Source organism: Protopterus annectens, chromosome 10.part0 (assembly GCF_019279795.1).
Source record: "Protopterus annectens isolate FY-2018-M chromosome 10.part0, PAN1.0, whole genome shotgun sequence".
NCBI lineage: Eukaryota > Metazoa > Chordata > Ceratodontiformes > Protopteridae > Protopterus > Protopterus annectens.
In genome coordinates, this window is record NC_056744.1 from 32,368,914 (window position 1) to 32,385,090 (window position 16,177).

General features: G+C 38.2%; 2 protein-coding genes across 3 annotated transcripts in view; one reads left to right on the forward strand and one right to left on the reverse strand.

Moving 5' to 3' along the window:
- The window catches only part of RAB37 (RAB37, member RAS oncogene family), a 2,500,291-nt gene that overhangs the window by 829,512 nt on the left and 1,654,602 nt on the right, over nt 1–16,177 (forward strand). The gene's annotated exons all lie outside the window — the stretch shown is intronic.
- The window catches only part of LOC122812926 (CMRF35-like molecule 3), a 247,589-nt gene that overhangs the window by 223,992 nt on the left and 7,420 nt on the right, over nt 1–16,177 (reverse strand). For both annotated transcript variants that reach the window (XM_044084988.1, XM_044084987.1), the window contains exon 2: nt 648–980. In XM_044084988.1, coding sequence (XP_043940923.1) covers nt 648–980 — 333 coding nt within the window. The remainder of the gene's footprint in view (nt 1–647; nt 981–16,177) is intronic.

Consider the following 16,177-nt stretch of genomic DNA (forward strand, 5'->3'; position numbering starts at 1 on the left):
AGACATGAGAAGGAGCTAATTTTGTGTTCTATCAGTTGTCAAAAGGTGCACTGAAATCTATACTTGGGCATGTTTCATGTTGTTCTGACAAAGGTAATATGATATTGCATTGATTTAGTGCAACCACAGTGCTGCGTTCATCTTCCCAGATTTTGATCTTCAACATGTACTCTTAGAACTTATGTAAGTTGTTTTTGTAGCATGGATTCTAGACAGCCAGTGATGAATCAGCCCATCTTGTTTCCATGTAGAAAATGATCAAAACAATGCAAAGTATATTTAACCCCCATAAGATTGAGGGATCTAAACATTCTTAGATTAAATGAACAGCTATAACTAATACCAGATTACCAGCAAAGTTTGGGTCATACCACAAAGAATTCTTTGCATCAATAAGGAGTAGTTGATATGACTTTATGAATTTTGTTTGTAAGCACATTCCAGGTTAAAATAAAATAAAATTCAAGGTTATAAGAATAAAATTAAATACTCAGATTTTACTCTGAATGAAGATTTGCATAGTAACCTACTGGTGAATAAGGAATATCATTACGTAAGCTGACAAAACAGCTGTAGAATTGCAATCATAATGAGAAATATCATGTAAGAAATGGAAAGCAGAAGCAAATAAATAAAATACAACTTACCACTAAGATTTATTTCTATTTTGGTCATTTTGTCCCACATGTACTTGTTTATTCCACACCAAAAAAAGCCAGAATCTGTCTTTTGTGGAGTATACACATTTATAGAAAAGGAATGAGAAGTGTGATTGTCCTTAATAGAATATCTTCCTTTGTGAATTTCTTCTTCTGACCCTGTAGTTTCAATTAGAATCATGCAGTTCTTCCAGTTCTCCCCTTTACACCAGTATTTTTCATAATTGGTATAATACGTATCATAATAGCATGTTACTGTGAACATCTCTCCAATGAAGGCTTCTACTGTGTTAGGTCCATGTACTGAACTCCCGCTGCAGCCTGTTAAAAGATCAAAGTAAGAATGTAGCTATACCAAATCTAATGCTTATCACATGGTACGAAGCAGCAGTCTGGAGCCATATAGAAGAATGAACCTGCTGCACACAATCATTGACAGCCCACAGAATTATCAAACTTGAGCAGTGTCGAACTAGAATTTGTGTCTTAAATGGTTTTGATTACCTATTATGATGACTTATGTCTTGCAGTTGTGATTAAATTCACAATGACTACACAATCCTAACACTGAATACCTTCATGGGGCAGATTTGTTAATGTTATCTTATTCTTGTTGAAATGTATGTCTTGTCTATAATGTACTGTGAGAGTACAACTGGTTGCCTATGTTCTCTTGTCAGATCACAGTCCTGTTCACTGAGAATGGAAGTTGTGAGAAATACTTTCACGTTTGAGAATCCTCAGCAAAAACGTCAGTGACTTTTTTGCACTGATTCTTACATGTGTGATTTCTACATATGTGTTACACCATCAATGAAAAGTTCTTAAAAAGGAATGAGGAAATAACTGACATAACGTAACCTTTTAAAAAAAATAACTGAGATAATTTAGCCTTTTTTTAGAAGTGATATTTTGTGAGTTTCAATTCATGTCTTCATTCACTGTGTCAGACAGAGACTTTGTTGTATGTCTGGGCTTGCAAAGCTCAGCTAATTATTAAAGTTTATCTCTGTGTTTATTGGGTGCATTCCCCTCTAGAATATAAAAACGCTTAACAGGTTGCCAGTCTGGAAAGAATGCAGCTTCACAGCAAAGAGTCAAAGAGTTGTGGACTTTCTGCATGAAGAGCTTTATGACCCCAGTGGCAGGTTCTTTACTGTGTTTGTTTTCCTTGGCAAAATACTTTTAGCTGTGGTAGGCATTGTGCTGCAATAGAAAGGAAGAGAAATTCCTAATGAAAGCATTGAGATTTTATTCAGCATAACATGTTGTGCACTGAATAAATCAGACTAGGATAGAAATGTCATGGAGTGGGACAACCTACTAAGTCAAGACTTTTGAAATGTGAAAATATGGGACTCTTCCTAAGTCTAGCTTTTCAATATGTGAAAATATGGGAATCGTTATCTAGGGACAGAAATAAACAATGTGACAGGAAATGTATTTAAGGCATAGCTGTCCTTTAGCATGCAGAATAAATGTCTCATTAAATTATTAAAAGTGATGCAAGAACAGTCATTTCACACTGATACTAGGAACCACTTCATAATCACTTAAAAAGAAATGTTCATCTATATAAGAAACATGAAACTTCTGGACTCCAAGCACATACTGAAAACAGGCACCAATCTAATTTTGCAGTTCCTATCTAATCCAAATCTGAGACATTTTTCTCATTTTAAAAATAATTTCAGTTGCAGCATAAAGGAAGGTTAAAACTCCATTTTATTTTTCATTTATTACTTTTGTGTTGCCAAGAATTTGACAGTGGATGCTTCCCTTCTCTTATTGGAGATTAAACTGGACAAAGTTGTAGCTCATTGATTGCACTTCCCTGACTTGCAAATCAACAACCTCCATTATCCACTCAGGATTACTGCTGGCACAATTTCTATTAGTGTGCCAGCACTGATTCATGTTTTGAGGCTTTTCAGTGTTTGCCATGGTTGTACAACCACTGAGTTTGTATATCTAAGTAAGAAAGTGGGGGATAAATCCTTCCTATATGGGAGTGCAGAGGGCTTACCATTTGAAATAAATGCTTTATCCCTTCGCTTTGCATCTGACTGATTTTGATCATGCCTGTGTTCTTCCTAAGGAATTGGTCCCCTTGGACAGGGCCATGTACTGTCTGGACATAATTCTCCTAGAGATACTCTGGACCTATCCAATACATCACAGCACCATGCTGCATCATCTGCAGAAGCTAACTCAAAGTACACTCACACATACACATACACACACACACACACACACACACACACACACACACACACACACACACACACACACACACACTCTCACATCTGTAGTACTCACTGACATAACACTAAAGACAATACACCCTGCAAAGGCAATGCTCTCCCTAATCTCCCACCTAAGCCACACACACACACATACACACACACACACACACACACACACACACACACACACACACACACACACACACACACACACACACACACAAAAACACACACAACAGTAATCTTTATCCCCGCCCCCAAAATGCACTCACTTCCCATTGTTGATGGCCCACCCAATACGCTGTTATAAATTCATGCCAGTCCACCAAGCAAGTTTTAAATGAATGTTATTCAATCCAAAAAGAAAAGAAAACAAAACAAACAAAACAAAAAAACAGCCAACACTGAAGATGAAGACAGAATCTTTTCTTGCTCTATCACACCCCCACCCCTTCCATGTTGGGGGTAGACCCCTTAATTTATGTATACAAACTCCAACGTCACACAGCTGTGGGGCAAGTACAGCCTCAAAAATCACTGAAAGTTGTTTTTGGCCATTACACCTCAACTGAATATCACTCAGTTAACAGCCATTCAGGAAGTTGTCAACCCCCCTAGAGAAGCTATTCAGTATCAGCCTCCAACAGGCTTTATACCAGATGAACGGAGGACTGCAACAGTCACCCCCTGCATAAAAGTGGGTTCAATGGACCCGAGTACTTATAGACACAAAATTTTAAATAGACTCATCTGTAAGGCTATGGAAAGGATCATTATGGAAATAATGAATATGGACTTAGGTAGCTTACAAACTCTTGACCCAAGCTATATTAGTTTTGTCAAGGGCAGACCCTAGTTTCTTAACCTGGTGAACTTTTTTGAAAAGGTTACTGAAGCAATGGATGAGGGAAAAGTCAGTCCACCTCACATATCTACACCTCACAAAATTAGGACAGGTGGCTTTACTTCCACCAAAAGACCTGTCTCTAGTGGTGTATCACAAGGTTCAGTGCTAGGACCACTCCTCTTTGGCATTTACTTCTTGGAGGTCAAAGTTAATGTTAACGGTTTATGGTCAACTGTATACATGGTGCCATCATAATCTCTGCAAAGGACACCAAGATCCCACAAGTAGGCCTGTCCCAAACAAATAGCTAGTGTCATAACCATGGGCTAAACCTAAATGCCAAAAAAAATGTATAACAATCTCCTTCAGCAAGCATGACATCCCCTGTAAGTATTCCATCCACAACACACCCAAGAAACATGATTCATTAGTCAGGGACCTGGTGTCATGGGAACTTATGTGGACAGCAAGCTGGACTTTGATCACCTTATATCCAATATTGTAAGAAAGAACTTTATCACCGAACAGCTGATTAGTGGGGATATGATGTCGAGGTCCAGGGATAGGATCATTCCAATTAATTAGGCACTTATTAGTACAATAAGTGAGTACAATACCCACTTGTTATGTACCTGGCCAAACTCTTAACACAACTTGAACAACCATGCTTTCTCACCAAGAAAATCAAGGGTCTAAATCACAAAAACTACAACAAAAATCTCAAAGCCTTGTTCCTCTTCTCAGTATTATATTTGCTACTGACTATCATTCTCTGTACAGAGCCTCAAAAGACCCTATCCAGTCAGATCTGCTGCACATCTACAAGTTCAATGGTGGTATAAATACTTGCTCAGTAGATCTTAATCTCTTTTACAACATAACCAGAACATGTTGGAGGGATAGACTTGCATCACAGATAATACCACTTCTTTGGAATTATCTCCCTCTCCACATAGAACAAAGTACTCCCCGTACTTTAATTAAATATAATCTGGACGAATGGATGGGAAACCACAGTCACCTGTAATTTATTACCCTTGTCCCTCATGGATAAGGGCAACTAGTAAATGTCTGCTTGTCTCTGGTTTATTTGTACTTCAAACATAAGAGATAAAGACTTTGTGGGAATGTATGGCTAGGCTTCTAAAGATCCTCATGGATCAGCAGCATAGCAAGTACCTATGAACCCATGCATTAGTGTAGCTCCCTTCATGTTAAGTGGGAGTATACTGACTGACTGTAGTATTGAGAAGGGGGTTGAATCAAAGGTGACCACAGGAGACAAAGACTTTACTGCCTGTCAAAAACACAGCCTCCATATAGACATTTATTGTTCTGCAGAGTTGGGCATCACCAGGATCAAAAAGGTAGTCAGTTGGCTGCAGTTTTAACATGTTTCACAAGGGAGAGCCCCATTTAAGAGCAAACTGGATTTCTATACACAAGGACAATGGTTATCACATATTTCTTTCTGAAATCCATGCAGGGCCCTATAAAATATTTATCAAACCATTCTTTTTTGTTGTTGTGAACAAGATAAGCCCAGTAGACTCAAGGGCTCCTTTTCCACAATAAACTGGGAATATTACAAAGTGATTTGTTCAGAGTTACAGAGTTTGTAAGTGAAAGTGAGGGAGGCGGGTCTACAAGATGAAGCATATTAGTGGCTCTTATCATTAGCAATCTGAGCCAAACCGTTGACAGCACAGCCCTAATTACTTGTGGGTATGCAGGTTTCTTCTGTGCCATTACTTGGACCCCGATAACACTTAGGATTGGAGGCATCTTTCCGAAGCTACAGTCAATGTTAAAAATAACAGGAAACAGTACACTGTCGTACAGTATGTTCAATAACATGATGGTTTGCAGAGCATGACCAACCTCCTTTGGCTGAATTAGCCAGGAACAGTTGAGCTTTGACTTGGATGTAAGTGCTCTGCTGTATATCTCATCTCAATGAAAGAGAGAGAAAATTGAGAACACTTAGTAGTGTTATTTACTTCTTCTATGGGAAGTTTAGCAGTCTGTGTTACCTCAACATTATGTGCAAATTGTGATGAGATAACCAGTGCAGCAGAGCAAACACCAGATGTAATTTGAAAAAGAAAATCTGCTATATAGAAATATATGTAAAGGGGATACCTTTGGAACTTTCTATTGTCTGAAATGTGTTATTATATGGACATCAAAGTTAAATTTCAACATCACACTACCAGAATTTTAAAATCTTAATTTGTATGCAGGTTGTGACAGTACAAGTCTGGTTTATATAGCTATATGATATGGTGTGCCCTGCATATTATGTGCGGGAGACAAATATACGTAAAAAAAGTACATTTGAAAACATAAATCTGATATTATGAGGCATAAAAGCAACAATGCTCTATTTATGAGTGATTCAACTCATGCATTTAAATTTATTCTGTTAGAGGTTCTCACTAAAAGACTGTATGCAACTGAATTTTGTTACATGTCTAATTCATTGAATACAAGTAGAAGCCTCTGTTAAAGGCAGGCCCAGCTTCTAGTTTAAATGACAACTGCTCCCTTAAAGATCATGTGCAGAAAAAATTAAAACTGGTAAAAGTGCCAGATGGAAGGTATCCAGTGTAATGAATGCAGTCCAGATGCAAAATAGGTGAAAAAAAACAAAATATTTACTAAGTTTTTATATAAAAATCACTCAGAAACTGCCTTCTTTTTTGTGTGCTTGTGGCATGCAAGGTGCAGTACTGCTTATGAATGTGTCATTACACCACTCAGTTTGATGTCATGACTGAGGAACAGAAAGTGCTGGACTTAAAGTCGTTTATAAGTGTGGTGCAAGCATAGCAGCAAGCAGGCAATGATTAAAATAATAACCTGATTATTAGAAAGGGGTTACTTTATTATAACACTGTCATCTTAACTAGAGAAAATAAGAACACTGCAACATACTTAAGGCTACTATTGCAGGTAAAGAGATGGAAACATGTTATCTGACAGGAATTTACTCAGCTAAATTGTCCATGCATTACTCTTGTAATTTGTGTTCTGCTTTTTAACATTGCAATGTATGTATCACAGGAAATGATGTAATACATGGAGTGCTGTGATTACACTACACTCTAGTTTTAGTTAAAAGACACACTCCCCTTATTCCAAAAGAGTTGCTGTCAGTGTATGTCTGCCCTGATTCCATAAGAGTTGCTTGCAGTGTTAAGTGACTTACTTCAGTGTGAGGCCTATCTATAAACAGGCTTACACCAGGGGCCAGATTCCAAAAGACAAGCTGTCGGTGCAAGTGGTCACTTATACCAAGAGCAACGCTTTTAGAATTCATACCCATGTCTGCATTAGGAACAAAAAGCTAACAGTGACAGGCAGTAAACAACAGCAGCAGATTGTCTTCCTTTCAGCTCAGTTTCTACCTGTGGTCTATATTAAATAATGTAAGGACATCTCCTGCTGTGTATTTGTCAACTCTTCCCAACTACTTTACTGGCTTTCAAATGTAGTATAAATAACACTTTGTGTTTTTTTTTTTACAGTAACTAGTAGCACATGGAGCAGATAAATCTCCATGCACTACAAAGAATTATGATTGAGTATTATGTGTTCTTGACATGGATGCCATAATTCACCTCTCGAGCTTTGCACTCAAGGTGAATTTCTTAGCATCCACATCTCGAACACATAATATTCAGGTTATGATCGGAGACCCCATCAACTTCCTCTATATTATCTATAATGTTATGGTTACTATTATTATTTGAGTGTTGATTGTCATTATGATCAACTTTATTCAGTATTATGATAGTTAATGGTAAAGCACTGGATATTCCAGGTAAGGAAAAAGTAATAACATCTTGTGGCTTTAAGCTTATCTTGACACTTTAATAAGAAACAAACTGGAATATTCAGTGCAAGTCTGGGTCTTCAAATCGACTACTTTCCAGAGGCATAGAAGCTTGTGTGTAAACACTTCTAATCATCCTCCCCAAGGAAAAGTAAACCTGTCTGGTGGACATCTGCAATAAATAAACTGTATAACAAAAGGAAAAATTGCTGTCCAGGACCAAGAAGGATCAGGTGCCCAGCTGGAAGCATTCTCTGCTTAGCCTGAACAAGCAAATAAGAGCACTAGTGAAATCCTCCAAAGCAAACATGGAGTCCAAACTACCACATACATCTACTAGAGACACTCATAAGGCCTCCTTCATATATGTGTGCAATCACAAAGGAAATAGCCAGATCTGTTCAGAAATGGTGATAAAGGGCACCACATATACAAATGCCGTAGATATAGCAAACTTGCTGGCTTTCAGATTCAGAGAAAACTTCATCCCTCTGTCCCCCATCAGTAAATCAGGACATTCCCAGTACCTGCCCCCTTCCCCTTATATCTAGGGATCAGGTCATCACTGCTCTCTCAACGGCAAAATATACACCCTCATTGGGACCTGATAACATCCCAGGCTGCATCCTACATGAACTCAGGCAGAAACTTGCAGCACCATTAGGTGCCCTATTCAACCAAAGCCTGAGTATTGGCTTTGTCCCAGCTGAGTGGAGGACAGCCACTGTCATCCCTTTACACAAAGGTGGAGTGCACACCAATCCGGGAAATTATAGACCTAACTAGCCTGATATGCAAGGCCATGGAGCAGATCATGGACCTTATTAACAAGGACATTGGTAACCTCCAAACACTCAATCCCACACAGTTTAGCTTCACCAAGGAGAGGTCATGTCTTTTAGATTTGGTTGACTTCTTTGAGAAAGTAACCAAACCATGGATGAAGGGAAGACAGAGAACACCAACTACCTTGACCTGGCCAAAGCCTTCAACACTATTCCCCTCTCGGGCATAATAGATAAACTCTCTCAACTAGGCAACAATCCATATGTTACCAGATAAGTAGTTAACTGGCTCACTGACAGAACCTATCTAGTCAAAATAGGAGAAGCCACCTCAAGCAGTAGACCTGTAACAAGTGGTGTACCCCAGGGATTGGTCTTGGGACCTCTGTTATTTGGGATATACTTTTCTGCAGGCCAAAACTAGTGGGCTATGGCTGACCAAGTTTGTAGATGACTGCATGCTGGGTGCTGTCTTCAATTCGCCTAGTGATGTGGACATCATCCAAGAGGGTCTCACCCAGACAAATGACTGGAGCCAGAAACATGGCCTTAAGCTGAATACCAAAAGTGCATCATCATCCCCTTTGGGGAGCGTGCCATCCCAACAAATTATCACATTAATAACAATGTCCTAAGCATGCAATCAGTCATAAGGGATTTGGGCACCCAGGTTGATAGCAGTCTGATTTTTCACCACCATGTTGCTTCCGTTGAATAGAAAACTTTCCACATGGCCTATCTCATAAGTAAGGCTATCCCATCCAGGGCAAGGAGGTCATAACACCCCTGTATTCTTCCCTTATAAGACATATTATTGAGTACAATGCCCCATTTGGCATGTACCTCACAAAGCACATGCAGCAGCTGGAGAGACCAAAGAGGTTCCTCACCAGGAGAATACAGGGCCTCACAAATCTATCATACACAGATAAGCTAAAAGCCCTATCCCTCTACTCAGTTTCATACAGACTCCTCAGAGGTGACCTTTGTCTGGCATAGAAGGCAATCTTGGATTCCACCTTTATGGGACTGCTGCATACCCGCAAGTCAAGCTCCACTTGTGTAATCTGTACTTGCGGCCTCAACCTGGTCTGTGACCAATAGAACTTGTTGGTGGGACAGATTTGTGTCCCAATCTGTGGAATAGACTCTCTCTCCACATCAAGCAGAGTACCTCTTTTCCTCTTGTTAAGCGCAATCTGGATAACTGGATGGGAAACAGAAAATACATCTCTGGGATTCCAGCCATGTCCCTGCTGGACAGGAGCATCGGGTGCTGACTTGTTTTAATATGGTCTAAACTCTTGGCTAGGCTTATAAGGGTCTCTGGGCCAATAGCCTAGTAACTTCCTATGAATATCAACAAATAAATATAGTTTAAACTCATCCACAAATGCCACCCCTAAAAATACATTAAATTATTTTCTTCATTATGTCTGTTGTGTATCTTGTAAGTTCTGGGTTTAGTGAGCATAAAACAGTAAAGACTTTTATGGCATAATTATTACAGCCTAGTAGCAACAGGGTTGTGATGTCAACAAATCCTTTTGTGGAAGTAATAAATACTACTGAATACTTCTGTGTTATGAAAAGAAGACTGAAAAAAAAAAACTAGGTGGTACCTTAGGTCTTGGTGTTAGTGTGCAGATTATATAGGTTCTTTGCTGCATATACTACATGATTACCTCCTTCTAACCGATTATTCCCACCTCAACAAACCTAAAGCTTATTTCAGTGCCATACCTGCTTGCATACCTTTAATTATTTAGCCTGTGTGAATGCATAGCTATGCAGATGATCAATGACCAATGCCAGGCCTTGCTATTCTCAGAACCAATGGGCAAATGACTCGTTTAAAGAAGGGCAACAGTATGGCTCTTGTCAGTGTCAGTTTAATGCATCAGCTCCTCTGACAGACATTTTAGTAAAAGAACCGTTTGAATGAGTTGCAGAAGAATTTATGGAGTGGCATGCTAAACAAATCTTTAGTCAGCTTAAAAACAGATAACGCAGCTCTGCAACATCATAGTGTCTGTTAAGCAGTACACTAGAACTATCCAACGTATTCTGTGGCTTGTTACTATTGAAGAAGCAGTGTAGACAGTTATTCATGTGACCACGATTGACAAAGGCATCTGCTTACATTGTAATGCTTCCTGTATCTTAGAATGATTGCATTCCTTTGTATTGGCACCCAGTAAAATAAAAACTGCTGGTGCCCCTTTAAATGTGAACACTTTAAAAAAATACAATTACAGTTTGTGAACTTTGTATACGAGTTAAATTACTGTAGGCTTACCAGAACACCAAATATTTCCTGTACTTTTGATCATACCCATAAAAGAGACTGAAGATGCCAAGCAAGTGAAAGCAAGGAGATAAATATTATAAATATATTAATATTTAATAGGGCAGAATGGATGCTAAATATAGTCTTGCAACAGCACCCTTAATTTCACTATTGTACGTCTTTAAAAAGCAAGGAGAGCTACTGTTTCCTTGAATTACTAAACAAAGTGTGTCTGTTTTAGCAAACATGCATGTAGTATAAACAGAAAGGCTAGTGCAGTTCAGAGTAATAGGTGTAATAAGTAGAGGGATTCAGTAGCTTATGTTTCTCCTTTTGTAACTATAACTATAGACTAATAGGCTATAAATGCGAACATAATATAATTAGATTATCAGATGGGCCATGTAATTGTGCAGTGTAAGGATCCAAGGTACTTAATAATACATACAGCTGTTGTCAGGCAGGCATATAATTTGACAAAGCCCATATAAAACTCTTATACTGGTTGATGATCATTTTCCTGCAGGACAAAGTACGTAGCTTGAGTAAACATATCATTAGAATATGAGCTGCTTGCTTAAAGTATCCTGCCTTATTTAAGTGAATCAGCTAGCTAAAGATATTACTTGACTTGACAAAGTAAATATTAGACCCCTGATAAAACACTACTAAAAGGATTCCAATTACGTTATTTGCAAAATGAAATAAATTTGTAGTGAAACTTCCAGCTTTACTCAATACACAGTAACATGTAAATGAGTAAAATTATGTTGAGACCCAGAAGACCAGCAGTCATTTTTCAAAAAAATGTATACAAATTAATGAATATGTATGTGTGTATGTATGTATGTATGTATGTATGTATTTGTGTGTGTGTATCTATATACATATAGACAGATAGATAAATAAATAGATAGCTTGATCTATCTGTATGTTTCTTCCCTCACCTCCATTTTTTGAAATTCTAAGCGCTGATCACATGATCTATTGTCTATTTAACAAACACACTAATGCACCAATTGAAATGCTCAGTGTGCAGCATCTACTAAAGCATAAATATCATTCACAGGTTTATAGGTAAATACTAGGCTAGCTACCTCCGTGAGTCATTTTAAGCCTAGTTACAATGACTGGAAACCAGCTCTGTACGACTATCTGTCCGACTATAAATGTTTTTACTGTAACAGACACTAACAAAAATCAGGTGGAGGTGTTATGGTAGGGATTAAAGATAGTTATGAGACCTGTGATTATTACATGTTCAGTGATTTTGCTGTTTGTTTACCAGGGTGGTCCATTGGGCCATGAGGAGCCCATTTTCAATGGAGTCCTGGGGATAAAAGTTCCAGAAATACAAATAGTAAATAATAGTAAATAATACAATTGCAAAATAACAAAAATAATAGTTACAAAATTTCTAAGTTACAAAACGCTTAATGAGACATTAGAAAAAAAAAATCACAGTGTTAACACTAGTTACAATAAATTGGCATTTGATGGAGCAAATGCATGAAAAAAGCCATTATAAACAAATGTAAGGAAGTATAAAAGAGTGCCAGTTCCTTCAGGAAATTATAGGCTAAAGGAGGCTATTGGCAGATATGTTTGATATAGGGAGAAATTGTAGTTAGGGATATTATGAAAGATGAGACCAGGAGCATTCCCATTGTGAGATTAGGTGTGAGTGAAAAAGAGTTTTAAAGATAGAGAGACTGTTAATGGTACGGATAAGAGGTGGGAAAGAATTCCAGTGGCGTGTTAAGCAGAAGGAAAGAAGATTTCTGCCAGGAGGTCGAGTAGGTTTATGTAGCTCTATTAGATTTTGGAAGTTGGATCGCAGGCATCTGTTAGAAAGATGTATTTTGAAGGTAGAGGCAAGGGAGGGGCAGAGATAGGTTTAAAAATAAGTTTGTGTGCTTGGATAAGTTGCATATAGGTAAGATAATTGGGCAGTTCAAGCCAGTTCAGTTGGTGCAGGGAGATGCAGTGATGAGTATTGGATCAGTGGCCAGTTGCAAATTTTGAAATCTTATCGTAGCAGGAGGAGAGTTTTGATATGAAGGAGGATTACAGATTGGAAAGGACAGAGGCACCATACAGGAGGGAAGGGATGAGGTATGTTTTAACAAGAATGAGTCTGGTGGAGGGAGCGATGAAACGGTAGTGGCGATAAAGCATGCCTAGTTTCTTGTGAGTTTTTTTGATGTTTACTGGAGATGGCTATCAAATTCTAGTTGGTCGTCTGTGAGGATTCCTAATAGTTTGGCAGTGGAGACTGTCTCAAGAGGAGTGTTATTTTTGCTGGTAATAGAGAAAGAGTTTTTGTCTAGGGTAGTACTTTTAGAGGGGGAAAATAACATTAGTTTGGTTTTAGTAGCATTTAGTGCTAGATGGTTTTCTAGCATCTATTGTTCTGTGGAGGAGAAGGCATCTTTGGTTAATTTTATTAGTGAGGAAGTAGAGGTTGCAGAACAGATTATTGTCGAGTCATCCACGTATTGGATGAGGTTAACATTAGGGATGGCATGGTAGAAGTCATTAATGAATATATTAAGTAGAAGGGGGCCTAGAATTGAGCCTTGGGGCACATCTGTGTGTGTGTGTGTGTGTGTGTGTGTGTGTGTGTGTGTGTGTTTTGGAATGGCAAAATAGCTTCTTTCCACTTAACTGCTTGTTGCCTATTTGATAGGTAACTGGTGAACCAGTTAATAGAGGAGTGGGATAGAGAGAGTTTAGTAAGAAGAAGTCTGTGAGAGATGGTATCAAAGGCCTTAGAGAGGTCTACAATGTGACTAGAGTCACAGGCTATGCTTACAGTTTCTAGGAAGGAGAGGATGGCTGTAGTAGTGCTATGGCCAGAACGAAATCCATGCTGGGTGGGAGTAAGAAGGTTATTATTTGTAAGATGGGGTAGGAGTTGTAGGTGGATGCATTTTTCGAGGAGTTTTGAAATAGGGGATAAGATAGCGATGGGACAGAAGTTGGAGATATCATTATTATTGCCATCTTTATGGAGGAGAATGATAGATAGAATGATAGTAGAATGATATAGGCCATTTTGAGCTCGGGAACATGGCATTCTGAAATTGATCGATTTATTAGGATGCAGATAGGAAAGGTAATGGCTTCTGCAGCTATTTGTAGGAAGTAGGAGGGTATTTCATCAGGGGCATAGAGCAAGGTTTCAATTTCTGAAGAAGTTTTTTTATGGTAGAGATGGGGATAGGGTTCATGGAGAAGGGAGGAGGTAGGGAGCTAGTAGTACTAGAGGAGAAGGTGATATGTGAAGGTTGTTGTGGGGAAGGTAGGTTATTAGTGAAGGTGTGATAACACCAATACTATAGAATGTGTAACTGACAATACAGACACCCTGGAACATATAACAATTGTAAAAATGTATAGGCCACCAAAGTCAAGTGCTAATGACCTGGAGGATTTCTTACATTTCTTGCATGAAACATAGGAGGGAAGAATGATAGTGGTTGGGAACTTAAATTTACCAGAAACAGACTGGAATAATATTGATTTAACAAGATTAGGAAAGAAATTATTCACAATGTATGTTCAGGAACAACAATTGCTTCAGATTGTTAATAAAACCTACAAAGGAATGGAATATACTACACATTGTTTGTGTTCATGTCAAGCTTTACCATCACTGATGTGCAGTGATCATGGATTTATAAAAGTTAATTTGTTGCTAGATATGTAAACCAATGCACAGAAGATTAATTACACATTATATGGAAGCAAAACAGTCACTATGTAAAATTAACTGGAGTGGTATGTGGAAAGTTTTGAAAGAAAAATTGTTTGCATGCAAAAAATAAAAAAAAAATGTTTAGCATCAGGAGCTAGGCATACTATGTCAGTAGGATGTATTTCCATAATAACAAGAAGCCTGATTAAGGTGTTTTTTGTTTGGAAGGGCACGGTGGCACAACTGGTTGACTTCCATTATTATTTAGATCAGTCCACAACTTTCTTACGGTTCACTATGAACCACTCCACGTGTACTATAGATTTTTGGAATGTTAGGATCTATGTAAATGAGGAAGGCCAGGTTAACACCATGATACATAGGAAAGAATGCTATAGGAATACATAATTAACTAGGTCTAGTATGCATCCTAACCATGTCTTTGACAACAGCGTGAGGCCAGAGTATGAGGGTGTCTCGTCTCAGTATTGACCCAGTAGTGTTCAATCAGGAACTTAATGAGTTAAAAGAGAAATTTGTGCACAGAGGCTATAGGAAGGGGAGAGTCTCTGAGATTATGTCAGAGGCTAGGGATATGAGAAATACCATAGTGAAATCTTATTTTTTGGAAAGAGTGACCAAGTCAACTACCAGTGGACAAATCATGGGCATAAAAGCTAGGCTAGGACTTCCAGTTAGATACACCAATAATATTAAACTTATATTAGATGTATGTAAGAAATATTGGTCAGTCCTGATTGCAGATCCGGTAGTAAGAGAAGTAGTTGGACCAAAGCCTATTTTTTATTTAAGAACATGAAAAATCTGAAATGCATATTATGTTATCCAAAAATGATTCAGTATGAGGGTCAAGAACAAGGGTGTACTATCCCGTGTGGTAAATGGAATCAATGTGAGTACATTAATTCAATGGGCTGGTTCCAGCACCCTGACTTCAACAGGAAGTTTTTCTTTAAAGTTGGGGTGCAGGTGTGCAGTTCGTTCAATGTATGGAAAATGGATAGGATGTTTAGGCTTCATAACAGGGAACATCTTTACGAGGTACAACATCAGGTGGCCACTAATACCTTGTTTAGACATGTATCAGTCACTGATCCAACACATAAGTTTTCATTCCTCATCATAGATAGAACAACTGAGGGCATTAGAATGGGCACTATTAGGAATAGAACAGAGGCAGAAGAAACAAAGTGAATAGTCAAATTGAGAGCAGACCATGGAAAGGGGTTATTGGCAAAGTAGCTATTAAGCCTATACTTAAATCTAGGGGGCTTAGGAGATGAACTATGGATTGTTCAGTTCATGCTTTATACATTTGTCTTGTTTGACATATTTTTTATTATATGATTTATTATATTTTATTTTTAGTTGATATTCTATGGTGAACAATATTAAATGTGTGTTTTTTAGTCAATTTCTTAACTATTATGCTAGCCCTTTTTCGCATTTAATTTGACACTGTTGTTTTAAATGTTAATATGGAGGGGAGAGGTCATTTTTGTGCTTTGATTGCTTATAAGTGTTTTTTTTACATTCTGTGGGTATGTCTGATGAAATAGTAGAGAAGTACTGTGAAAGTGCTAATATTTTTTTGGAATTCGTTTGTACTTATAAACGTCTGAACCTGGAATTCTGCTACCTGCGTTACCTTTTCCTTTTACTATTTGTTGCATTCATATCTATCTGTCTATCTGTCTATCTATCTAGCTGCGCGTGTGTGTGTGTGTGTGTGTGTGTGTGTGTGTGTGTGTGTGTGTGTGTGTGTGTGTGTGTGTGTGTGTGTGTGTGTGT